This window comes from Prionailurus viverrinus, chromosome B1, assembly GCF_022837055.1.
Source record: "Prionailurus viverrinus isolate Anna chromosome B1, UM_Priviv_1.0, whole genome shotgun sequence".
Classification (NCBI taxonomy): Eukaryota; Metazoa; Chordata; class Mammalia; order Carnivora; family Felidae; genus Prionailurus; species Prionailurus viverrinus.
Window position 1 is genome coordinate 544,796 of NC_062564.1, and position 27,451 is coordinate 572,246.

At 44.8% G+C, this 27,451-nt stretch overlaps 1 protein-coding gene across 11 annotated transcripts in view; it reads left to right on the forward strand.

Moving 5' to 3' along the window:
* The first annotated feature begins 365 nt into the window (after nucleotides 1-365).
* The window catches only part of FBXO25 (F-box protein 25), a 52,600-nt gene continuing 25,514 nt past the window's right edge, over nucleotides 366-27,451 (forward strand). For 9 of the 11 annotated variants that reach the window (XM_047855269.1, XM_047855276.1, XM_047855273.1 and 6 more), the window contains exons 1-2: nucleotides 366-517; nucleotides 11,462-11,603. In XM_047855269.1, coding sequence (XP_047711225.1) covers nucleotides 11,470-11,603 — 134 coding nt within the window. In that variant the 5' untranslated portion in view covers nucleotides 366-517; nucleotides 11,462-11,469. Of the gene's footprint in view, nucleotides 518-5,493; nucleotides 5,515-11,461; nucleotides 11,604-27,451 lie in introns of those variants that run through there. The other 2 variants (XM_047855274.1, XM_047855270.1) reach the window with 2 other exon arrangements.

The window sequence follows — 27,451 nt, forward strand, 5'->3', positions numbered from 1 at the left end:
AAGTACAAAAGGTAACTGGCGCGCCAGAGGCTGGGGGCAAATGTAAAGTGCATTTCTGACATTGAGGCGTGTCCGGGAGAGCAGCTGTTGAAACTGGAGCAGACAGCGGGTAGGTCCCGGGTACCCTCCGCGACCCGGTCCTCCCAGCCAGTCTCCGCTGCACCCTCAGGAGCGCGCACAGGAAGCAGGCGCGCCCTCCCACGCGGGGACGACGCGCCACGCCCGCGGGGGTCTGCAGACCAGCTGCACCCACTGAGCACGCGCAGAAAGGCGGCGGCGGTGCCCACTGCGCACGCGCGCGGCTCGGCCTCGGGGAGCCGGGTAGCAACACGGCCACGCGGAGCCGCACCTGCCAATCAGCGCGGCCCGGGGCGGGGCTTCTTGTCAGCGCTCCCCCAGTAGGCGGTGGACGACTTCCGGCAATAAACCTCCGCTCGGCCGTCAGGTGGGGACCGAGGGCGTCTGCGCTCCAGGTGGGGACGGCGATCCCCCCTCCCCCCAGCCCGCCCCGCACCAGGTAGGGTTGGGGACCCTCGGCGCGCCGGGTGGGGAACAGAGGCGGTCCTCCGTTGGGCGGCGCGGCCTCCCTTGCCCGCCGCCCACCCCGCACGCCCGCGATTCCGCCGCGTCCAGCGCTCCCCCGCTGGGGGCGCCTCCCTCGGGGTCTGCGCGTCCCTTGCCGCGTCCCCGCCTTCTCAGCTGTTCCCGGGGCTCCTCCGTGTCTTGGAGCCGGTGGCCCCGTGCCCCGAGCCTCTCCTCCCAGAGATACCCCCTGCTCCCTGCGCTCCTTATCCGCACCGCACCTGCTGCGCGGTCTTGGGTCCCCTGCCCTCGTCTACACCGCGCCGCACCTGCTGCGCGGTCCTCGGTCCCCTGTCCTCGTCCGTGGCTCTGGCATCCTCCCAGTGCCTGACTCCCTGCGCTCTCAGCTGACGCCTGGGCTTTGCGTCCTCCTCTTCACTGTGAACTCCGTTTGGACCCTTCCTGCTGGATTCCACTGCTCTCTGTGGGCCTATTCAGACTCTGAAAACTCACGCATCTGAAGAATCCGTTCTTTCCTTTTTTTTTTTAAACTTGTTTTACTTTTTTATTTTTTAAAAACTACATCTAAATGAATTAGCATATAGTGCAACAATGATTTCAGGAGTAGATTCTGTAGTGCCCCTCACCCATTTAGCCCATCCCCCCTCCCACGAACCTTCCAGCAGCCCTCAATTTGTTCTCCATATTTATGAGTCTCTTCTGTTTTGTCCCCTTCCCTGTTTTATTTTTTTCCTTTCCCTTGTGTTCATCTGTTTTGTCTCTTAAAGTCCATATGAGTGAAGTCATATGATTTTTGTCTTTCTCTGACTAATTTCACTTAGCATAATACCCTCCAGTTCCATCCACATAGTTGCAAATGACAAGATTTCATTCTTCTTGATTGCTGGGTAATACTCCATTGTATATATCTACCACATCTTCTTTATCCATTCATCCATCAATGGACATCTGGGCTCTTTCCATACTTTGGCTATTGTTGATAGTGCTGCTATAAACATGGGGGTGCATGTGTCCCTTCGAAAGAGCACACCTGGATCCCTTGGATAAATGCCTAGTAGTGCACTTGCTGGGTTGTAGGGTAGTTCTATTTTTAGTTTTTTGAGGAACCTCCATACTGTTTTCCAGAGTGGCTGCACCAGCTTGCATTCCCACCAGCAATGCAAAAGAGATCCTCTTTCCACATCCTCACCAACATGTGTTGTTGCCCGAGTTGTTAATGTTAGCCATTCTGACAGGTGTGAGGTGTTATCTCTTTGCGGTTTTGATTTGTATTTCCCTGATGATGAGTGATGTTGAGCATTTTTTTCACATGTCGGTTGGCCCTCTGGATGTCTTCTTTGGAGAAGTGTCTATTCATGTCTTTTGCCCGTTTCTTCCCACGATTGTTTGTTCTCTGGATGCTGAGTTTGAGAAGTTCTTTGTAGATTTTGGATACTAACCCTTTATCTGATATGCCATTTGCAAATACTCTTCCCATTCTGTCAGTTGCCTTTTAGTTTTGCCGACTGTTTCCTTCGCTGTGCAGAAGCTTTTTATTTTGATGAGGTCCCAGTAGTTCATTTTTGCTTTTGTTTCCCTTGCCTCTGGAGACGTGTTGAGTAAGGAGTTGCTGCGGCCAAGATCAAAGAGGTTTTTGCCTGCTTTCTCCTTGAGGATTTTGATGGCTTCCTGTCAGACATTGAGGTCTTCCATCCACTTTGAGTTTATTCTTGTGTATGGTGTAAGAAAGTGGTCCAGGTTCATTCTTCTGCATGTCGCTGTCCAGTTTTCCCAGCACCACTTGAAGAGACGGTCTTTATTCCATGGAATATTCTTTCCTGCTTTGTCAAAGATGAGTTGGCATACGTTTGGGGGTCCATTTCTGGGTTCTCTATTCTGTTCCATTGATCTGAGTGTCTGTTCTTGTGCCAGTCCCATACTGTCTTGATGATGACGGCTTTGTAGTATAGCTTGAAGTCTGGGATTGTGATGCCTCCTGCTTTGGTTTTCTTTTTCAAGATTGCTTTGGCTAGTCGGGGGCTTTTCTGGTTCCATACAAATTTTAGGATTATTTGTTCTAGCTCTGTGAAGAATGCTGGTGTTACTTTGATGGGATTGCACTGAATATGTAGATTGCTTTGGGTAGTATCGACCCTTTAACAGTATTTGGTCTTCGTATCCAGGAGCATGGAATCTTTTTCCATTTTTTTGTGTCTTCTTTAATTTCTTTCATATGCTTTCTATAGTTCTCAGCATATGGACTTTTCACCTCTTTGGTTGGATTTATTCCTAGGTATTTTATGGTTTTTTGTGCAACTGTAAATGGGATCCATTCCTTGATTTCTCTTTCTGTCGTTTCATTGTTGGTGTATAGGAATGCAACTGATTTCTGTGCATTGATTTTATATCCTGCAACTTTGCTGAATTCGTGAATCCTAGCAGTTTTTTGGTGGAATCTTTTGGGTTTTCCATATAGAGTACCATGTCACCTGTGAAGAGTGCAAGTTTGACTTCCTTCTGGCTGATTTGGATGCCTTTTGTTTCTTTGTGTTGTCTGATTGCAGAGGCTAAGACTTCCAATACTATGTTGAATAACAGTGGCGAGAGTGGACATCCCTGTCTTGTTCCTGACCTTAGGGGGAAAGCTCTGTTTTTCCCCATTGAGGATGATATTAGTGTTGGCTTGTTCGTGTATGGCTTTTGTGATCTGAAGGTATGCTCCTTCTATCCCTACTTTCTTGAGGGTTTTTTATCAAGAAAGGATGCTGTATTTTGTCAAATGCTTTCTTTGCATCTATTGAGAGGATCATATGGTTCTTGTCTTTTCTTTTATTGATGTGATGAATTGCGTTGTTTTGCAGATATTGAACCAACCCTGCATCCCAGGTAGAAATCCCACTTGGTCGTGGTGAAATATTTTTTTAATGTATTGGTGGATCTGGTTGGCTAATATCTTGTTGAGGATTTTTGCATCCATGTTCATCAGGGAAATTGGTCTATTGTCTTCCTTTTTAGTGGGGTCTCTGTTTGGTTTTGGAATCAAGGTAATGCTGGCTTCATAGAAAGAGTTTGGAAGTTTTCCTTCCATTTCTATTTTTTGGAACACCTTCAAGAGAATAGATGTTAACTCTTCCTTAAATGTTTGGTAGAATTCCCCTGGAAAGCCATCCAGCCCTGGACTCTTGTTTTTTGGCAGATTTTTGATTTACTAATTTGATTTCCTTACTGGTTATGGGTCTGTTCAAATTTTCTATTTCTTCCTGTTTCAGTTTTGGTAGTGTATATGTTTCTGGGAATTTGTCTGTTTCTTCCAGATTGCCCATTTTATTGGCATATAATTGCTCATAATATTGTCTTATTGTTTTTATTTCTGCTATGTTGGTTGTGATCTCTCCTCTTTCATTCTTGATTTTATTTATTTGGGTCCTTTCCTTTTTCTTCTTGATCAAAGTGGCTAGTGGTTTATCAATTTTGTTAATTCTTTCAAAGAACCAGCTTCTGGTTTCATTGATCTGTTCTACTGGTTTTTTTTTGTTTTTTTTTTTTGTTTTTTGTTTTTTGTTTTTTTTTGGCTTCGATAGCATTAATTTTTGCTCTAATCTTTATTTCCTGTCTTCTGCTGGTTTTGGGTTTTATTTGCTATTCTTTTTCTAGCTCCTTAAGGCATAAGGTTAGTTTGTGTATCTGAGCTCTTTCTTCCTTCTTTAGGAAGGCCTGGATTGCTCTATACTTTCCTCTTATGACCGCCTTTGCTGTGTCCCAGAGGTTTTGGGTTGTGGTGTTGTTTCATTGACTTCCATATGCTTTTTAACTTCCTCTTTAACTTCTTGGTTCGCCCATTCATTCTTTAGTAGGATGTTCTTTTTTTCAACGTTTTTTTTGTTTTTTTTTGTTTTTATTTTTGGGACAGAGAGAGACAGAGCATGAATGGGGGAGGGGCCGAGAGAGAGGGAGACACAGAATCGGAAACAGGCTGCAGGCTCCGAGCCATCAGCCCAGAGCCTGACGCGGGGCTCGAACTCCCGGACTGTGAGATCGTGACCTGGCTGAAGTTGGACGTTTAGCCAACTGCGCCACCCAGGCGCCCCGAGTAGGATGTTCTTAAGAATCTGTTCTTTTCTCTGGAAACCCTCATTTCTTGCCTTTTCCAAATCTGTAACCTCCATCCCTAATCAGAATACACGTTTTCGCATTCTTTCCTAAGAATTCATACTCCTCTTCCGTTTTAGTTTCCCTCTTTATTTCCTGGTCTCTGTTTCTTGGAGGCCTCTGTGATCCTCACTCAGGCCTTGTTACAGTAAATCCCATTTCTGATTCTCAATCCACCACTCACCATCTCTTGAGGTTCTTTTGGCATCAAGTTCTTCCATGCTTCTAAGCCCTGTTCATGTTTGGCTCTAAATTACTTGGAAATCTTGTAAGGATAAGAAAGTAGTGAAAGAGATCAAGTGCTTGTGAAATTGAGGACCAGTCTTTCTTGACGCAGAACAATGGAAGTTACTCAAAATTTATGTTAAGACATAAGAAATAAGGGGAAAAGAAACTCGTTTGCCAGCTGTTTTCCTTGACTGTGGAACTGCCTTGCTATTATCTGTGATTTTCTTATCTGAGTATAGTATGTGTAGCATTGCCTTGAGCTCTGCACAGAACAGCTTTCAATTTCTGGGGGATGAACTTAATAAGGGCTGTGAGTACCCTTTCCTGTGGTTCCTTTTCACCTAACTTAAGACAAACAGTGAAGTACATGTAGCCTTTTACAAGGCTGGTATGTTTTCCTGAGTGTTTTTATATTTAGATCAGTCATTACTTTTGCATACAGCGCCAGATATGATCTATATAAGGTAACAGTAAAAAAAAAAAAAAAAAAAAAAAAAAGAAAACACAGTTTTATGACCTTTGTTTTCACAGGGTGCTCACGAATTGCTGTTACAAACGTGCTGGGATATGGGGTGCTTGGTGGCTCAGTCGGTTGAGTGTCCGGCTTCAGCTCAGGTCATGATCTCATGGTTTGTGAGTTCGAGCCCTGCGTCGGGCTCTGCGCTGACAGCTCAGAGCCTGGAGCCTGCTTCGGATTGTGTCTTCCTTTCTCTCTGCCCCTCCCCCGCTCGCGCACGTGCATGCCTGTGCGCGCGCGCGCTCTCTCTCTCTCTCTCTCTCTCTCTCTCTCAAAAATAAATAAACATTAAAAAAAACTTTTTTATAAACATGCAGGCATAGAGCATAGACCATGGAATGAAACTGTAGGAATGTAACTCCCAGCTCTGCAGATGTTGTGCCTCAGTTTCTTCATCTGTAAAATGGAGAATTAAGCCTGTAAAAGGGGGGATGGCAACATTTTCTATCTTTTAGGGCAGTGTGAGGGCTGAGATAATACAGGTAAGTTGATCTTAAGAATGCCTAACTCACACTAAGATCTAATACACATTGCTATTGTATCATTAGTTAAGAAAAGGAAAATGCTTGGAGGAAGACCTTTCTGGGTTTGACCTGCCTCCCATGTTGGGAGTTTCCACCCGCACGCCCTGCTGTGTGCAATAGAGATGAAGTGAAGATTTTTGAGGGTTCAGCCCCTATGCTCTCTGACATCCGTTAGCATGACCTGTGCATAAAATTTCAAATTGTACCAGCTACTTCACGACAGAGTAGCCGCCTCTGAGTAGCTGCTCTTACGTGCTTAATAATTTTCAGGAGTAAGTTTTGCTTTTATTTTTGTGTTTGAAATTTTTCAAAACAAATGTGATTGTAGTTAAAATTTATTAAGGTGTAGCAATTCAGGTCTTTAGCAAGACAGATAAATATATTTCCGTCAAAAGTGATGGGTTCATCATTCCAGAAGTTTAGTAGTAGTTCTGATCTGCAAATTTAGATGGCTCAGGTTGGGAGTATTTTTGAAAATTTGGCACCAGACCTTTCACATTGCTTCTTGTCCATTTTGCTTCTTGCTTTTCCCTGATGGCTTTTTGTTTCTAATAAGTCTTCTTCCAGAGTCTGCTTTAGTTCATGAACTGTATAGGATTACACCTTAAAATGAAGCTTCATTGTGACCCAAAGAAGATAATATGTCAAATCTCTGGAATCCTCATGTCTACAGGAGAACAAATCTTTTCCTCGGTGTTGAAAATAAAAACCTTGGAAATGTACTATTTTTTAAAAACGTTTTATTTATTTTTTTATTTTTTTTTTAAATTTTTTTTTCAACGTTTATTTATTTTTGGGACAGAGAGAGACAGAGCATGAACGGGGGAGGGGCAGAGAGAGAGGGAGACACAGAATTGGAAACAGGCTCCAGGCTCTGAGCCATCAGCCCAGAGCCCGACGCGGGGCTCGAACTCACGGACCGCAAGATCGTGACCTGGCTGAAGTCGGACGCTTAACCGACTGCGCCACCCAGGCGCCCCAAAACGTTTTATTTTTGAGAGAGCACCAGTGGAGGAGGGGCAGAGAGAGGGACAGGGAATCTGAAGCAGGCTCCACACTGTCAGCAGTGAGCCTGATGTAGGGCTTGAACTCATGAACCACGAGATCATGATGTGAGCCGAAGTCTGCCGCTCAACCGACTGAGCCACCCAGGTGCCCCAGAAATGTACTGTTTTTTATGTAGCTGCATTTCATTCCTTCCAGTCCCTGTAAGTACAAACACCTACATGTGAAATATTCAGGCTAACCATTCATTGCTCACAGAGGTAGTTGCAAAAGAGTTGATTATCTTACTTGAAATACTAAGCTGACTCTTTACACTGAAAACTTTGGTTAAACGTCATAGAAGTTGCTTTTGAGGCCTGAATAGAAGTGTATTAAGTGGTGAGTGGGCCTAGTGCCCGACTAGACAAGTACAACGTGTGTCATCATCTTTTAAGAAAGTGTGTTAGTGGAGGTGTCGGCAGAGCTGTCTCTTGCTTGATTACTTGTGCTTTCCGCCTCCACCCTCCCGTTCCGTCTTCTCCACAGACCCAGGCAGATCATTCTCAGAACAACACTGCTCACATCACCACATTGCCCAAAAACTTTTATTTGGAGAATAAAGCCTAAACACCTTTGCTATTCAAGGCTTCTGAACACCTTTCCACCCTACCTACCAGCCTGCCCGAAGATTTCTCTCCTAGCTGACCTGTTCTGTTCACTATTCTGAAAGGTGTCACTTGTATTCCCATCTTCGTTTCTTTTTGCCCACCATTTCTGGGATTGGTATTTTTCCCTAGTCTCTCCACTTAAGATCTAACCATGGGCTTTAAGGCCAAGATCATGTCCTAGTTTTTCTTCAGAGGTCCTAGATGGCTGGATATTTTTTACTTTGAATTTCTTTTAGTTATTCTGTCACTCAGTACATACATACACATTTTTTTATGTTTTTAAAATATATTTCCATACATTGTGTGTTTTCTCACTTGCGTTGTCTTTTTAATTTATTTTTTAATGTTTATTTGTTTTTAAGAGAGAGAGCGTGTGCATATGAGTGGGGAAGGGGCAAGAGAGAGGGAGACACAGGATCTGAAGCAGGACCCAGAATCCGAAGCAGGACCCAGATGCTCCCATTTATTTATTTTTTTAAATGTTTACTTTTGAAAGAAAGAGTGGGGGGGGGGCGCCTGGGTGGCGCAGTCGGTTAAGCGTCCGACTTCAGCCGGGTCACGATCTCGCGGTCCGTGAGTTCGAGCCCCGCGTCGGGCTCTGGGCTGATGGCTCGGAGCCTGGAGCCTGTTTCCGATGCTGTGTCTCCCTCTCTCTCTGCCCCTCCCCCGTTCATGCTCTGTCTCTCTCCCAAAAATAAATAAACATTGAAAAAAAAATGTTTTTTAAAAAAAAGAGTGGGCTAAGGGCAGAGAGGGGGTGGGGGACAGAGGATCTGAAGCAGGCTCTGTGCACAGAGCCTGATGTGGGGCTTGAACTCACAAACTGTGAGATCATGACCTGAGCCGACTGAGCCACCCAGGCACCCCTATATTTGGTCTGTTTAGCAGTATTCTGCATGGTTGCCAGTTTTTTTAAACACGGATTTTTCCAAATCTGTGATAACGAGAGATCTCAGAGATGGTCCTCGTACACATTGTTCCCTCGTGTGTGTCTTATGAGACTAAACTGTTTCAGAGCATCTTGTCTTCTTGGGTTAGGAGTGTTCTCTGGACTATATCTGAAGCTTCATGAAAATTTAGAAAATCATTGTATACTATTGGAGACGATTCTAGTTAACTGAATTGACTAGGCATGGGTGGTAGCTTTTGCATTTGAGGGTAGTTGGTAGCTTGAAACAAGTCTGCAAGATGATGCTTACCAAAATAGTGCTGGTATTTAAATAGGGATATTTAAGTACTTTCTAAAGTAAGAATTTAAGTGAATGAATGTGTGACTATAAAAGATGTGTTCTTGCTGGAAACTCAAGTTGAGTGGGGTTTTGAGATCCTCTTGGTATACAAGAACATTTCATATGCCATTTAGGGAAATGAGCATGTAGAATTGACCCAGCAATGTTGCTGAAGACTTGGACTTTCCTTTTTTTGTCTCTTCTAAGGCAGTATCAAAGTCTATCTAGTAGCCTGTTTTTTGTTAGTTATAATATAGTTGGGAGATTATATTTGAAAAACTTTTATCACTCAGGTACTCTGTGTTAGAAATACCGTACATTAGAGAAATGCTCCAAGTCTACTTTGGACCTGAGATTAATATAATACATTATTCTATTGAAACTATTTTTGGCTGATCTCTCAGTTATGTTTTTGTAGCTAAATTCAATATACACTTTTGAATATTTACCATACTAGCTTGTTAATAATGTTTTCCTTTCTGCCAGTCATTTGAAATACATTCTTCTCTTGACTTCCTGCTCCCTACCGCCTACCTCTTAGGCTCTTCCTTTTCAATTTCCTTTCTTGGCTCATCTTTATCTGCTTGTCTCTTAAATGTCATTGTCCCTTAGAGTTTTTCCCTTGCCTCTGTTTTTTTCCCACTGTTATTCTCTGTGGGGGAAACATCCCTAGGTGTCATTCCATAGGTATTATTCCTATGGCTTTGATGACTACCTGAATGCTGACGGTTTTCCTATTGTGTTCTCCAGCCTTATTGTCTCTTCTGAGCGATGGATCTGTATATGCGTCCATTCAGTGTTTGTTGAGCTCCCTTGCGTGCCTGGCATTGTTAAAAAAAAAAAAAATGCACTTACCTGTCACGCACAAATACCTGTATTTAATTGTCTGGAATGAAGCCAAGCACTTGTATTTTCTAAAAGCTTCTAAGACTGTCAGGTTAATGCACAGTGAGGGTTGAAAAGCACTGAGCCACAGGAAGGCAGGTCCAGGCAATGGAAGAGCTAGTATTTGAGCTCTTTTTGTCACCAAGTTATAAAGTTACTTATTTTGAGAGAGCCAGCAGGGGAGGGGCAGAAAGAGAGAGAATCCCAAGCAGGCTCCATGCTGTCAGCATAGAGCCCAGTGTGGGACTCAAACTTAGGAACTGTGGAATCATGACCTGAGCCGAAACCAGGAGTCAGACACTTAACCGACTGAGCCACCGAGGTGCCCTGAAGGTCATGATTTTTATACCTGGGTCCTTATACGCGGATTCTAGTATAGTGCTGTCCTGTTGCCACAGACTCAGTGGATCTGACAGGCCTGTCCAAAACTGAAATTAACGTCTCTTCTTTCTTTATTCCTTATCTCAGAGGCAGGTTCAACAAACTCCAATCTGTCTCTCTGACTTCCCCTCACACGTGCAGCCAGCCTGGGGTTGCTCCGTGCCCCACGGGCCTCTCCCGGGCATAGCTGAGGTGTGGTAGCTGGTCCCCTTAGCGTCAGAGAGCAAGACAAACAAGGCCTTGATTGCTGGTGACCCTGCCTCCTAAGTGCTTCTAGCATCTGTGTCTTCTGCAGCCCTACTCTTGCACCTCATAAAGGCTTGTATTCCGTAACAGCCAGTCCTAACTCTTCTTCCCGCCACGTGTCCCCCGACCTCCGTCCTCACAGTGGGACCCTGAGGCTTTTGTAACACTTGGGTCTAATCGAATCGTGTACCTGTGGAAGTTCCTTTCTTGGCCCCTCGCTGCCCTTGCAGGAAAGTCCAGTCCTCTGACTTGGGCACTGCTCCAGTCTCCCTTCTCACAGCTCCCTATGCTTGCTGTCCTACTGTGAGCTGCAACCAGGTTGACGCACAGATGGCGCTGAACACAAATATGTCTCGTGTTACGTTGCTTCTAATTCTGGTGGAGAGAGTTTTTCCGTTTGCTGTAATGCTCCCGTTCTTCCTCACTCCTTGACTCCTACTTGTTCTCCAGGTCCCAGCTGAGATGGCCCCTCAGGTAAACCTTTCCTGACATATGCAATGTTGGGCTAGTGCGTCCACCAATACATAGCCCTTCTTATCATTTTGGTGCAACTGAGGTACTGTGTCCTCTTTGCTCCCCTGTGTCTAGCCAGCATTTAAGGCACATGCAGACATTTAAATATTAAGAGCTTTATTCTTTAGAATCAATGAATGTTCTCAGGGCACCTGGCTGGCTCAAGTTGGTCAAGCATCCTGACTCTTCATATCAACTCGAGTCATGATCTTTGATTTGTGACATCAAGCCCTGTGTTACACAGCACAAAGCCTGCTTGGGATTCTCTCTCTCTCTCTCTCTCTCTCTCTCTCTCTCTCTCTGTCCCTCCCCTCTGCTCTTTCAAAATAAACATTTTTTAAAAATGAGGGGCACCTGGGTGGCTCAGTTGGTTGAGCATCTGACTTCAGCTTCAGGTCATGATCTCACAGTTCGTGGGTTCGAGCCCCGCACTGACAGCTCAGAGCCTGGATCCTGCCTCTGATTCTGTCTCTCTCTCGCTCTCTGCCCCTCCCCCACTTGTGCGCACGTGTGTGTGCACACGTTCTCTTTCTCAAAAATAAACATTAAAACAAATGTTCTGAATGAAAGGAAACTTGCTAATTACATAAATTCTTAACATAAATTCTTTTACAGGGGGAACTATGCCATTTTTGGGTCAGGACTGGAGATCTCCTGGATGGAGCTGGATTAAAACAGAAGATGGATGGAAGAGATGTGAATCCTGGAGTCGGGAACTTGAGAGAGAGAATAACCAACGCAACCTGAATCACAGCATGTAAGTTATAGCAGAACCACGCCATCTGCCTGCCTAACATTTATGGCTTCTATTTTTGAAGTCCCAGAAAAGCTCCATAACTTGTACTCTGGCTGAGTTTGCCCAGACACACAGTAGACTGTGTAGTGCCCACCAACAGGTGCTGTTCTCTTCTATGTAAAACAGGTAACCTTTACAGTAATCTGAGGAAACGGGATTACCGTCGACCCCACATTATAGCTGAGGAGCTCAGGAAATGAAGATACGGTCTTGGCAGCATGTAGCCGAGACTCCTGATGACAGTGGCTTGCACAAGACAGGAAGTCTGTTTCTCTCCCTGGAAATCCTGAGTTGGTGTAGTGACTCTGCTCAGGGATGGAAAGACATTCTGTGCTGGTGCTCTGCTGGCCCTTCTGCACAGTCGAAGGGGGTGTATCGCCCACGGTCCAGTCAGCAGGGCAGGAGAGGAGCAGGACACGTGTGTCACATTTGCTCACCTCTTGGCTGGAGCATGAGATGCATGGGAACTAGGGGGCGTGGTCTCTCTGATGCACAGCTGTGTGTTCAGATAAACCTCAGAGATGGTGTGAAAACGGAAGCGGGGATGGTGACTGGCAGTCTCTACCACAAATGCTATTTGAACATCCGAAGGATTAGGAAGATCTCAGGGCTTCTTCCTTCAAGGTGTTACGGATCTAGTAATTGATTTTACTGTATATATTTTTTAAAAATTGTTTTTAATGTTTGTTTTTGAGAGACAGAGACACAGCATGAGTGGGGGAGGGGCAGGGAGAGAGGGAGACACAATCCAAAGCAGGCTCCAGGCTCTGAGATGTCAGCACAGAGCCCGATGCCGGGCTCGAACCCACAAACCGCAAGATCATGGCCTGAGCTGAATTCGGACACTCAACCAACCGAGTCACCCAGCCACCTCAGTTTCACTGTATATTTTAATTTTGCATTTGCATAATTACCAACTCTGTATTTTTAACAGGGAGGACATCTGATTTTCATTTTTAAGAAATCATTTTATTATTTTTTTCATCATGAGACGTGTACTCATTAATCCCTATCCCCTGTTTCACCCATGGCCCACCTATCTCCCCCTCTGGTGACCATGAGTTTGTTCTTCATAGTTAAGAGTCTGTTTCTTAGCTTTGCCACTTTTTTTCCCCTTGCTCATCTTTGTTTCTTAAGTTCCACGTGTGAATGAAGTCATTTGGTATTTGTCTTTGACTTATTTCGCTCAGCATAATGTACTCTAGCTCCATCCACGTCATTGAAAATGGCAAGATTTCATTCTTTTTATGGCTGAGTGATATTCCGTTCACTTCTCCTTCATCCATCCATTGGTCAGTGGACACTTGGGCTGCTTCCATATCTTGGCTCTCGTAACTAATGCTACCATAAACAAAGGGTGCATGTATCCCTGTGAGTTAGTGCTTTTATATTTTTTGGGTAAATACCCAGTAATGCAATTGCTGGGTTGTAGGGTAGTTCTATTTTTAACTTTTTGAGGAACCTCCATAGCGTTTTCCAGAGTGGCTGCACCAGTTTTCATTCCCAGCAGCGGTGCACGAGGGCTCCCCTTTCTCTGCATCCTTAACCGCGCTTGGTCTTTCTGGTGTTGTTGATTTTAACTGTTCTGACAGGTGTGTGAGGTGATATCTCATTGTGGTTTTGATTTGCATTTTTCTGATGATGAGCGATGTTGAGCATCTTTTCATGTGTCTGTGGGTCATTTGTATGCTTTCTTTGGAGAAACGTTTTCTGCCCATTTTTTAATTGTTTTTTGGGGTATTGAGTTGTATAAGTTCTTTATGTATTTTGGATACTAACCCTTTATCGGATATGTCATTTGCAATTATCTTTTCCTGTTCTGTATGTTGTCTTTTAGTTTTGCTGATTGTTTCCTTTGCCGTAGAGAAGCTTTTTATTTTGATGTAGTCCCAATAGTTTATTTTTTTACTTCAGCCTGTCTGATTTTCTGACAGAAATGTAGTGCTTTAGATTAGAGACTGGTTTGTAGTATTTGACTATATTCAAATTATAGGATATATTTCAGATTATAATTAGAGTAAAGATAACATGTATATATTGTGGCATTTCTCTTCCATTCTGAATTTTATTGAATATTGATGAATGTAAATTTTATATAAGATTGGTAATTATGCATGCTATCAGTATTAGATAATGTCACACAGCTGTGAATTTTCAGTTATTTTTTTTGTCTTCCAGTTTTCGTAGCAAATTATTTAAATACAAGGTTGGTTGAATACATGTGGAAATGGTTGATGTCTGCATGGACTCCTCATGACCTACTGTTAAACGTGGAGACTCCAGAAGTCACCATTTTAGGATGGATAAAGAGTCTGGGAAATGTCAGACTGAAAAAGCTGTCAGGCGTGAAATACGATGTTACTGCCACTTCTACTCTAAGGAATTTGCATGAGTTTCTTTTCTTCCTTGTGTATTTTTCCCCACACATTCCCACACGTTTTTCTGTATACACACAAGATTAGCGAACATCCACTCAAGCTATGTTTTCTTTACCTGATAAACTCTGTTTCCACCTGTCTCCCTCACCCTCTTCCCTGTAAACTCTCCCCTCACCCACTCCCTTTGAAACTTCATTTAAAAATCCTTTGAAATAGTAAGCTTTGCTGATCGATGCTTCTCTGCGCCATCGAAACCTATCCAGTTGTGCTTAGTGAGACAGGGCTTTATTCGTTGGGCGAAGTGAAGGCGGAATGAGTTAACTGTCTGTCCTTTACACCTTCTGGTTGCCCTCTTCCCCACTCTTGTTTCTTTGTTGTTCTCCTTTTGCCTATTGCCACAAAAATGCATATCCTAACCTATGGGGAAAGGCCACAGATGACCCAGAACTATATAGCCAGTGTCTGATATTTTTCTTACCCTGGAAGAAAAAGCAATTTAACTTTGAACTAAAATTTGCAGAAAATAAAACCATATGTAACCACCATTCCAAATTGCTGAGGAAAATTACCTCTTTCTCTGAACGTCTGTGAGAAACAGCATTCCCAATTCTTTGGTTGAAGATGGGCTTTCTAAAGCTAGTAAAAATAATTTACACACTCAAGATTCTAACCAGCTTTGTAAAATGTTTTATAATGGGCATGAGAATACAAGACCTTTAAAATCCCCTTGCTCTCTTTTGCCTCATTTTAGGATCAAAAGGTGAGCATGTAGGTAAGAAATTACATGGTTCAACAGGGTTAATTCAGGTAGGGCTGACCCGTTCATACTTTGAATCCTGACTAAGCTGCTTTTTCAAGCAACATTCGTGATACTGTGGAGGTTGATGATGGAGTGAACATTCACCTCTATTTTGCATGCCTCATTCTTCCCTTAAAAGATGTGTGGAGCGTACAGAGTCTTGTACGGCAGAGCACGGTTTGATACGTGGGTACTTCATCTTGCACCCTCCTGGGGAGGTTCCTTCACTCCCCTGTAGATGCACAAGAGAGGGTGGGTGGGCTGGGCCACACAGTGACGACGGGATACCCAGTTCGGGATTCTAGTGGAGGGAGGATGCGCATGTGCCCAGGGCAGTGTCCGTGCAGTCGGATGGTGGGGAACATGGTCAACAAGATAGTAGGCAACAGACTGGATGAGGAGAAAAGGGAGCAGCCCCCAGATACACCGTGAGCCTTTGGCTTGGGGAGAACCATACTAAGTCCTCATCTGGCTCGGTCACCCCATCAGGGTGTTGTTGCTACTCAGTGTGACATTTGGTGACAGATCTTGTAGGATTTTTGCAAAGGAAGGTATTGCAGAGGCGGGTCCGGATACTGTGTCTTTGAGAATTGGTAGCCTTTCCCATCAGACTGCACCATGCTTAGTAGCTGCAGGCTCTGAGGAGGCCGTTGAGAGAAGGCAGTGCTCCTGTGAGGCTGAAGTGTGGTGGTGGTGGGGGGGGGGGGGCAGCTATGTGGGGCTTAGCTCTGCCTTAACAGTGACATTTCTAGCATCTTCTCCCTTTGCGTTTAGTTTATTAAACCTTTTCATTGCATTATTTTTATTGACATCTCATTGAACGTTGTTTCAAATCCCAGTTTCAATAATTTAAGGTTTATTTTGGTCATTTGCTTCTCAGTGGACATAGCAGTGGCGGGCATCGTAAATTTGGGGCTCCACAGAAAGTATTGTCAACTCTACTGAAAATACCAGTTCAGTTGTGGGTCCCCCGCCAAGGAAAAAGGAAAGAGGCCGTATTTTTGGTTCCCCTACGAGAATGCAAAATGGGTCTCTGATCACAAAGATGGATAGAGAATTTGGGAGATTCTCTAGTGCTTGAAGTCATACTTAACCAACTGAGCCACCAGGCGCCCCAGGGAAAGAGTCTTAAGCAGGTTGCACACTCGATCCCATGACTGAGAGATCATGACTTGAGCCAAAATCGAGAGTCAGACGCTCAACTAGGACTGAGCCTCCTGGGCACCCGTATGTACAGCTTTTTAGTTTGATGTGTTCCACTTGTTTATTTTTGCTTTTGTTGCCCGTGCTTTTGGTGTCAGATTAAAAATCGTCACCCAGACCAGTGAATATCCAGGAGCTCACCCCTATGTTTTCTTCCAGGAGTTTTATGGTTTCGGGTCTTACGTTCAAGTATTTAATCCATTGTGACTTAATCTTGGGGGGGTAAGGTAGTGATCCAGTACCCTTCTTTTGCATGAAGGTGTCCACTTCCCCAACACCATTTACTAAGGAGCCTCTTCTTTCCCCACCCTTGACTCCATCGTTCTGAATTAATTGACCACGTATATGAGGGTTCATTTCTGCACACTCTGTTCTGTTCATTTGCATGCCTTTTATGCCAACGCTGTATTGAGTATTACAGCTTTGCGATATAGTTTGAAATCGGGGTACATGATGCCCCCAGCTTTGTTTTTCTTTCTCAGGATAGCTTTGGCTATTCACAGTCTTTTATGGTTCCATATATGTTAGGGTTATTTGTTCTGCTTCTGTGAAATGTGCCTTTGGACTTTAGACAGGGATTGTGTTGAATCGGTAGATTGTTTTGGGTAGTGTGGACATGCTAACAATATTAGTTCTTTCAGTCTGTGAACACAGCATGTCTTTCCATTTATTTGTGTCTTCTTCAGTTTTTGTATTTTTTTTTTTTTTAGTGTCCTTTAGTTTTCAGCATACATGTCTTTGACCTCCTCGATTAAATTTGTTCTTAGATATTCTTTTCGATGCAATTATAATTGGGATTGCTGTCTTAATTTTTCCTTTTGGTATCTTGTTATTAATATATGGAAACACAACAGATGTTTGTATATTGTGGATTAGGTGAGCACGGCTGAGCAGCCAGCACATACTGTGTCCTGGCATAGTGACTGGCTTCAGCCAGGTGCAGCCAGAAGGTGTGGGTTCTGGACTGTTTGAGCTCTTGGTGAAGTCCCAACCCCCACTTGCTAGACTCAGCATTGTGATGATGGGAGCCAAGGTGCTAGGAGTTGGCGACCCCGTGGAGTTGGGGAGCAGAGCTGTCCCCGCTGGCAGCGGAGCTGAAAGACAGGTCCTTGTGACCTTGTGTGAGCCCTCAGTGGGATCAGGCCTACGTTTTCCTGCTTCTGACAGTAAGAAGGTTCCCCTTTGGTGAACGCCACCTGGAGTTTGGTTTTTATCATTTAATCTAGCGGATGTAGTTGGAATGTGTTTTGTTTTTGTGTTTGTTTTGTAGTATTTGTGACCGTTTCAGAATGTGTATTTCGTGATTATGTTTTTAAAATTTAACATAAATATTTTCTTTTTCTTAAGATTCCTAAATTTTTATAAGCTTCAGGCTCCACAATACCTGAGTTTGGTTTTGTTGGAGCAGGACTTTATTTATTTTTTTTTGTTGTCACAAATGGCCGGATTTCTTTTTTATGGCTGAATGATATTCCAGTGTGTATGTGCATATGCGCATGTATGTACGTGTATATGTGTACATGTGCACACATCATCTTCAGTCAGTGGACACTCAGGCTGCTTCCATGTCTTGGCTGTTGTAAGTAATGCTGCACTGACTATACGGGTGCACACGTCTCTTCAAATTGGTGTTTTCTTGGAAACAAAACCAGAAGTGGAATTGCTGGATCATAGGGTATCTATTTTTAATATTTTGAGAAGTGTCCACACTGTTTTCCACAGTGGCTGCACCAGTTCGCACCTCCACCAACAGTGCATGCAGGCTCTCTTTTCTCCAGGTCCTCGCCAACACTTGCTATTTGCCTTTTTGATACTAGACAATCTGACAGGTGTGTGGTGGTCTCTGATTGTGGTTTTGAGCGGATTTCCCTGATTACTGCTATACTGAGCACCTTGTAATATGTCTGTTGGCATCTGTGTGTCTTCTTTGGAAGAATGTCCATCCCCATTCTCTGCTCCTTTTTAAATTGGATTGTTTGGCCTTTTTTTCTTTTTCTTTCTTTTTTTTTTTTCTTTTTTCTTTTACTGAGTGAGTTTTTAAAAACACTTTTTTATATTAACCTCTTATCAGACACACGATTTGCAAATATTTTCTCCCATTTGGAAGGTTGTCTTTTTATTTTGTTGATGGTTTTCTTTGCAGAAGCTTTTTGTTTTGATAGGACCCACTGGTTTACTTTTGCTTTTTGGTGTCAAACCCAAAAAAATCATTTCCAAGATGACCGTCAAGGAGTTTACTGCTTGTTGTTTTCTTCTAGAAGTTTTATAGTTTCAGGTCTTACATTTGATTCTTCAGTCCGTTTTGGGTTAATTTTTGTGAATGGGGTAAAAAAGTGGTCCAGCTTCCTCCTCCTTGCATGTTGCTGTCCAGTTTTCCCAGCACCATTTACTGAAGGGACTGTCCTTTCCCCATTGGATATTCTTGGCTCCTTTGTCTTAGATTTATTGACCATGCATATGTGGGTTTTTTCTGCACTCTCTGTTCTGTTCCATTGACCCATGACCATCTTTATTTACTTATACTATTTTGTTCTGATTAGTATAGTTTTATAACATAGTATGAAATCAGGGAGCATGATGCTTCCAGCTTTGTACTTCTTTCTCAAGATTAGTTTGGATATTTGGGGTCTTTTGTGGTTATATATAAATGTTAGGATTGTTTATTTCTTTGAGAAATGTCATTGGAATATCTATAGGGATTACATTAATTCTGTAGATTGCTTTCGGGTATGGACATTTTAACAATATTAATTGTACCTGTCCATGAACATGGAATATCTTTCCATTTATATGTCATCTCCAGCTTATTTCATTAATGTCTTGTGGTTTTCTGTGTACAAGTCTTTAATCTCCTAGGTTAAATTTATTTCTAGGTATTTTATTCTTTTTGGCACAATTAATTGTAAATGAAGCTGTTTACTGAATTTTTAAATTTATCTTCTTGAGAGTTCCTTATTAGTGTTAGAAAACATAGATTTTTATATATTTGTATCCTACATTTTTCTGACCTCATTTATTCTAATAGTCTTTTGATGGAGTCTTCAGGGTTTTCTATGTATAAGATCATGTTACCAGGAAATAATGATGGTTTTACTTCTTTCTTTACAATTTGAATGCTTCCTATTTCTTTTCTTGCAAAATTAGAAAGGACTTCCAGTCTAATATTGACTAAAAGTGGCAGAAGTGGTGGCTATCCTTGTCTTGCTCCTGGTCTTAGAGGAGAAGCTTTCAGCTCTTCATTGAGTATGATGTTAGCTGTGGGCTTGTCATATATGGCCTTTATTATGTTGAGGTAGGTTCATCTGTACCCTCCTGAGAGTTTTTGTCCTAAATGTTTGTCGAATTTTGTCAAACGATTTTTGTGCATCTGTTATGTTGATCATATGATTTTTATTCTTCCTTTTGTTAATGTAGTATATCACATTGATGTGCAGATGTTGAACCATCTTTGAATCCCTGGAATAAACCCATTTGAGCATAGTGTATAATGCTTCTAATGTTATGTTGATTTGCTTTGCTAATATTTGATTAAGGGTTTTGCATCTATATTCATCAGGGATATGAACCTGTAAGTTTCTTCTCTCATGCTGTTCATGTCCAATTTGGTATGAAAGCACTGCTGACCTCTAAAACTGAGTTTGGAATCATTCCTTTGTGTCTCCCTCCCCCTCTCCCCCTCTCCCCCTCCCCCCTCCATGTTGAAGAAGTCCCTCAGGCACTTCTTGTAAGGCTCATCTAGTGTGATGAACTCCTGTGAGTCCTGCTTGCCTAGGAAACCATCTCGCCTCAGTTCTACAGGACAGCTGTGCAGGGTACGGTAATCTCAGTTGGCGTTTTTTTCTTCCAGCACTTTGAATACATCCTGCCCCTCCTTCCAGCCTGCGAAGTTTCCACTGAAAAGTCTGTGGGAGTCTTACAGGGTTTTCTTATATACAACCAGTTGTTTTTCTCTTGCTGTTTTTAAAATTCTTGCCCTGTCCTTAAGTTTTGACAGTTGAATTACAATGTGTCTTAGTATGGATCTCTTTGAATTCATCTTACTAGAACTCTCTGGGCTTCCTGGGTCTGGATGTCTGTTTCTGTTCCCAGAGTAAGGAGGTTTTCAGCCATTGTTTCTTTTTCTTTTTTTTTTAAGTAGGCTCCACACCTAGCACGGATCCCAATGTGGGGCTTGAACTCATGACCCTGAGATCAAGACCTGAGCTGAGATCGAGTTGGACATTTAACCAACTGAGCTACCTGGTACCCCTAGCCATTGTTTCCTTAACTTTTTTGCCCTTTTTCTCTCTGTTCTCCCTGTAATGAGAATGTTGGTCCACTTCCCTTAAGCTCTCTTAATTCTTTTTCATTCTTTTACCTTTTTTGCTTCTCTGATGGGGGGAGTTCCATTGCCCTGTTTCAGAGTTCACTGATTCTTTCTTCTGCTTTCCTTTAGTCTGCTGTATTTTTCCATTCAGTTATTGTGTTCTTTAGCTCTGGATTTCTAAGTACTTTTGTATATTTCTGTTTCTTTCTTGAGATTCTTTCTTCATTTTTCCTCCAAGCTCAGGGAGCATCTTTATGACCATTATTTTGAACTCTTGTATCAGGTAAGTTACTTATCTTTGTGGTACTAAGATTTCCTTAGGTTTTACCTTGTTCTTTTGTTTCAAACATATTACTCTGTTTCTTCATTTTGCTGGACTCTCCGTGTGAGTTTTATACATTAGAGGAAACCGCCACCTCTCCCAGGCTGGAAGGGTTGGTCTTATGTAGGAGTTGCAGCTTCTCGGTCAACCCTGCCCTCAGTCTTGATCACCTCTCACATCTTTGTGATTGTGCAGGCAGCCTGCTTTATTCTTAATGGCTCCCAGTAGTTGAGTGCGTCAAGACCAGTCATTGTTCCAAAGGGGAGGATCTCAACCAGCACATTGATTCTGATCGATGGGAGGCCAGCCCCTTGGGCAGCAGTTTGTAGAGTAGGCAAGTATATCTGGTCCTGTGAGCCCCCAGCTTGAGCCATGTTGGCTACCCAGAGCCAGAAGATCTAGGGGTGCCTCTGGGGCGGGAGCACAGCAAATAGCATGTCTGATGAGTGTACAGGCTCCTTTCCAGACCTAACGTGAGGCAGGAGAGCACAGAGATGTCACCCGCCAGCTTCTGTCTCTGGAGAGTGGATCAGTAGGCCTCGAGATGTGTGTTAAGTTATGTCCCTGCCCCCCCCACCCCAGGCCAGTGCCTTATAAAAAAGCACATGAGCCTCGTTCACAGAAAGTCTGGGCACTTTCTAGCCAGCTGCGCCTGTGCTGGGCCCCAGGGTGGGAGAGTCTGCACATTGGAGCTCTTTGAGAGCCATTCCTCTGTTAGCTACAACCTTGTGTCCATGGATTGAGCCCTGTTGGCATTCAAAGCTAGACATTTTGAGGGCTTGTCTCTCAGGTGCAGGCTGTAAAAATTGGGGTTCCCAATGTCAGGTTCAAATCCTTTGCTCCTCAGGACAGGCTTAGGGTTGTGAGTTCCCTCCTGATTGTATGTCCCTGTGCTGGGGGCGGGGTTTACAGTGATGTATCTCAGCCTCGCCCACCTGCTTCCATATAGGTTTTTTCTCGTTCATTCCATGTGTTGAGAGTTACTCAGCCTTCCCCCACCCCCCCACCCCCAGGAGATTCGATATATCCAAGGGAGGCATTGAGTTCAGAGTCCTCCTGTGTTGCCATCTTGAACTAGACCAGAGGCAGTTTTCATGAGGTTTTATGATGGGTTTTAGTATCAGGATGAGATGCTCTCCCTCGTTACTATTCTTGTTCACAATTGTCTTCTTTTTCTTCCTTGCTGCTGCTGCTTAAGTAGACTTTATAATTACCTGCCCTACTTCTAAGGGAAAAAAATCTGATAGTTTTTTTAAAATATAAGTTTAGTAAGACACCGTTAAAAAAATATCAGTTTTATTTCTTGTAACTAATTTACAGTGTTTTATAAAATAGTCCTTCACAGGTTTTAAAATTTTCTGTTTGCATTTGTAATTTTCTTCTCATTCTGTAATTTAAGTATTTGTACTCTTATTTTTCTGATAAGCTATCTTGTGGTATATCTTGCTGATTGTTTTCTCTAGAGAACTAGCTTTGGATTTATTTTTTAGTGCCACCATTTTTTCTACTTACTGGTATTTGCTTTTATCTTTAGTAATTCTTTTCCTAGCTTTTGAATTGTACATTCAAATTATTTACTTTAAGTTTTTTTTTTTATCAATATCTGTATTTAATGCTATAATTTCCCGTGACAGTTGTTTTTCTTGGGACCCATAAATTCTGTTTTTCACCACCTTTTCATAGATGTGTTTCTCGTATTCAGTATTTGCATTTGGTTTTGTTCTGTGGGCCGATCCAGAGCTCTCGTCCTTCTGATGGCTGCGCCCTGCACACTTCCTGCTGTCTGGTTTGAGTTCTCAGTGTTTCAGATGTAACTGTGTGTGTATCTTGGTGCCTGTGTGCAGTCTTCCCTACACACACAACAAAGAGCCCATCATCTCGTGTCGCCTTTACTCTTTCAGTATCAGGGAAGGCTTTTCCCCCTCATTTTCACCTTTACAGTAACACCTTTATATTGTACCCTTGGTTCCTTCTGTTCTGAATGCTGACTGTTGGCTCCTACGGTAACTGATAACTGCAGTTAGCTACTGACCTCTGTCCCCGCTCCCTGTCCCCTCTGCCACACTTTTCGTGGTGGTTCTCTGTCTACACTGAGATAATCATACGCACTGTGCTGTAGTTCTGCACATAAATACATCTAATTTGCTCAACAGCTGTTTGCCTCTGCCTCTCTGGTCCTGTTGGTCTCTAACAATCCACTCTGTACTGGATTCTGCAGTGGATTCCTCACTAAGCTTCTGGGCCCACTATTTCCCGTGTTGGTGCACGTTCATAAATTTCACTGTGGCCTTGACCCTGAGAGTCGGTTTACCTAGATAATAGGTGTGTGGCTCACTGAGTTTGTCTCCTGAACCTGTTCCAGGGATGTGCTCCCTTGGCACAGAACTGCTGTCATCTCTGCATCATGCGTTATGGACACACGTTCTGAACTTAAGTGGAGAGGAATTGATCGGGTTCGTAGCTGCATGGATATCACCACCAGTGCTGGTGAGTCTGTCTGTCAGGTGGACAGCAGGCAGGAGGTGATGGTCAGCACTGTGTGCAGGTGTCAGGGCCAGAGGGCACTGCCCCACCCGCATTGCAGCCGCGGGAGCTGGACTGCCTGAGTGCCCTGCTCAGGGAGCTCCACTCTGAACCTCTGAGAGACCCGTGTTTCCTTCGCAAGAGCACATGGTGTGTGCAGGCTGGGGCTTCTCCTTGCTGGGTGAACCGTGAGACTGAAAGGCTCCCGCCTGCCCAGTGTGCTCCACGGAACACGCCTGCCTCACGGTCCTTGAGGGTGTTGGGTACGAGATTTAGCAATATTGTTGCTAAAAACTGAAAACAGTTTTTCATCATTTCTTTTTATTTTTTAAAATATTTATTTATTTTGAGAGAAAGAGAGCACCTGAGCAGAGGAGGGGCAGAGAGAGGGAGAAAGTGAGAATCCCAAGCAGGCTCTGAGCTGTCAGCGCAGAGCCTGACGTGGGGCTTGAACTCACAAACCGTGAGATCATGAGCTGAGCTGAAATCAAGAGTCAGAGGCTTAACCGCCTGAGCCACCCAGGCACCCCCGCTTTTCATCATTTCTTAAAAACAAATAAATTCAACTTTTTCTTTTAAAATCTCTTTTTGTAAGACAGACTAATAATCTGATGTAATAAAGTGACTTTAAATAGATAGATGAGTAAATGTGGGTGTTTGGCTAGCAGGAGAAGATGCTATAACCCTTGATCTGTTTTGGAAAATGTGTGGATAAAAAGCTGAGTTTAATAGGCAACCACTGATGGATCGATGTGTAAGGGAAAACAGTAATTAGCAGCTGTTAGAGCAGAGTGTGGTGCATCGGGGACAGGAGCTGACATGCCGTCCAGTTCCTGCTGGGATTCTGAAAGAGATGCCAAAGGAGGCCCACCTGGGGACCATGTGTTAGTGACTGTGCACGAGGGCTTCACTGTGTTTTGTTTGGGTAAAAATGGCCACATTTTGGATGTGATGTTTGCTTTGGTTTATAAAATGTTTCTCATGAGGCCGTGTCTGCAGAGTTTTTCTCTCCCAGTGTCTTCTGTATTCAGTAGTAGAATTGGTAGCACATATGTGTTTTCAAGGTTAATATCAACCTGAACTAATTTTAAAAGATTGGTAACTGCCCTCATTTTCTGTGGCTGCCGTAACCGTGAAATCAGCAGCCCAAGACAAGACAACAGAGATTTTAATGGTTTTGGAAGCCAGAAGTCCAAAGTGCAGGTGTCTACAGGCTTTGGGGGGGGGCGGGGCTCTCCGGGTTGTGGCATTTGCCAGCAATCTCGGCATCCCTTGGCTTGTGGCCACATCACTCCAGCTGCTGTCTCCACTGTCACACAGCCTTGTTCCTGTCTGTCTCCCTGTGGCCTCTCCTCTTCTTATAAGGGCACCAGCCATTGGATTTAGGGCCCACGTGGTTAATCCAGGATGATTTTTATCTCGGGGTCCTTCACTTGAATACGTCACCAGGGATCCTTTTTCCAAATTAGGTTGTGATTGGGATTGGTCCTGGGCCACGGTGGCGACATAGGGAGACCCTGACTTCACCTCCTCCAGGACACCCCAAACCCACCGCTATTAACCCAGAAATTCCTGCTGAGGAAGAGCTGAGGGCTGACTGAACAACTTCTGCACCACGGAAGATAGAGACTGTACAGGGAAGGGACCCCACCCCCAGGCTGTGGGCCGCAGCGGGCAGGGACAGTGCTGAGGGACCTGTAGCACATTTGTCTGTTTTGAGCTCAGAAAAAAGGTGCAGTTTAAAAGATGAGCTAGTTTATAAAAGAGCCATCCTTAAAATTTTACCCAACGGTGGCAAGCTGCTGGAACTCTCTGGGTCTGAGGAGCTGTGAGTCCTATGGTTTATGTTCCTCCGACCTGGAGAGTGTGGGTGGGGGTTGGGTCCAGAAGTCCTCACTGGCCACTAGCCCACACCAGCAGCCCTCCTCCTGCACAGTGTGCCCCAGGAGGCTCCAGACCCGCATCACTTTGGCTTCTGATGCTGGCTGGGCTGCTCCAGGGCCCCCCAGCTGATGCTCGCTTTGGCTCCAGACCCCCTACTGGGGCACCCCCTGCACCAAGCACCAGCCTGCACCCACAGCACCTTCAGCTGTCTTGTCACGATGCCCTCTGTGTGGAGAGCCCAGGGACCACCCCAGCCAGTGCCCACTTCTGCTCTTGCAGTCCCCAGGGTCCTCAATCTGCACTCCCCCGACCCTGGCCACTCTGCCGGGGTACCCTGCTGGCTGTACACAGCCTGGGGCACCCTGGTTGACACCCATTTCAGCCATCCTGCCAGAGTCCCTGCTGCACGGGGAGCCTCAGGGCTGTCACAGCCCACTGCCATTTCTGGCCATCCTGCCAGGGAGCCCCTGCTTAGAGGGCCCCGTGACCCTAGCTCACACTGGCCAGAGCTCCGTCCAGTCAGCCAGCATCACCAGACACATAGTCTACCCAGGGGATGATCATACGCAGAAACTTTCCCTCAAGTTTAGGACAATGAGCCTAATTCAGGAAAACACAAAGTCAAGCAAAAGGGGGAGAGTGAGGAATATGTTCCAAAAGAAGGAACAAGACAAAACCTTGGTGAAAGGACTAAATGAAACAGTGGTAAGCAGTGTGTCTGATGAAGAGTTGAAAGTAACAGCCGTAAATGTGCTCACTCAGCTGGAGAGAAGCGTGGATGAACTCGGTGAGACCTTCAGCAGAAGCAAAAAATATAAAAAAGAACCAGTCAGAGCTGAAGAGTACAGGAACGGAGGGACTCCACACCAAGGGAGTGGTTGCAGAAGAACACCGCGATATGGAAGACGGGACTGGAAAGCACCCAGGTGGTTTTCAAAAATGAGGTTAGGTTAAGGGGTCTCTTGAACAACATCAAGCAAATGAATGTTCTCACTAGAGGAAGAAGAGCTGGAGCAAGGGGCACAAAACCTTCATGAGGACAGTTAGGGTCACAACCGCAGATGTTGGGGTCAGCACTTGGACATGTTCTGGAGGGCCTCTAATCAACCCAATGCAATAGTGGGCACACCTGGTTTATATAAGGTTCTCATTTCAGGCAGCGGGATCAGAGCAGGTGCTACAGTTCCTAAGGAAAGTCCTAGGAATGAGAAAAGGTACATGTTACCTTGAATTCTGTAAGTCTGTATTGTACTCAAGGGAAACGGCACACACCGGACATCTGTGGTGCTGTGGTGTGCCGGGGGGAAGACGGGGTGCACACAGGAGACCTGTAGCATGATCAGGGAAGATGGGGTGAACACCGGAGATCTGCAGCACCCTTGGCGGGAGGAAAATGGGTGCACACTGGAGATGTGCGGCACATTGGGTGGGGGGGGAAGGGGGCAGTGCGCGCGGTCGATCGCTGTAGGTCTGTAGCGTGCTGGTGGGGGGAAGACTGGGTGAATCAGAAGGGGCAGGGAGTTGGTGACGCAGATGCAGTTCCAGATGGGCTTCTGGGTTGGATGTATGACTTGTCCAGGTGATGGGAGCAGCAGGGGCCGCCAGCAGCGGTGTGCACACTGGGACGTGCCAGGTGGCTGACCGGAGCTCCTCCTGAGGACACGAGTCACAGTGGGACTGGGTTTATCATCCTGGCCTGCTTGCTCCTGAGATCATGTCCCACTGGGGTTTACACTGTTTAATCGGAGGTGGGTGAGGGGGCTGAGCAGTAGGTGAAGAGAGGGTCGATGTGTGGTGGCCTCGTGTTCCTGCGGCTTTGCAGCTGTCCCTACTCCCTCCCTGCTCACCCTCAAGGATAGAGGCTGGGTTCCTAGTAAGTGAATCCCCACCCCCTCCCCAGCCCAGCAGGTGCACTCTGCTTTCTGACTCTGCGGGTTCCATGGCCCTGTGTCCCTCAGAGACTCGGAATCACTCGGGGTTTGTCCTTTTATGACCAGTCTCCTTCACCTCCTATGACGTCCTTAGGGCTCACCCACCATCTAGGGTGTGCCAGGATTTCCTTCTGCTTTAAGCCGAATAATGCTGCACTGTGTGTGTGGACCATGTTTCGTTTGGCTTGTCCATCTGCCTGTGCACAGGCGTGAGGTGCTTTCATCTTCCAGCCGCCGTGAGTGTGGGCTTGCAGACATGTCCTGGAGACTCACATCGTTCAGGCACACGCTGTGCAGTGGGACTGCTGGGCCGTCCCGTGGATCTGTGCTTACTTTCTTGAGGAATCACTGCGAATATGTGCTTTCTAAAGAGGCTGCCCTTTTTCATTGCCACCAGCACAGGGGGCTCTGGTTTCTCTGTGTCCTTGTCAACACTTGTTATTTTCTGGGTGGTTTACAGTAG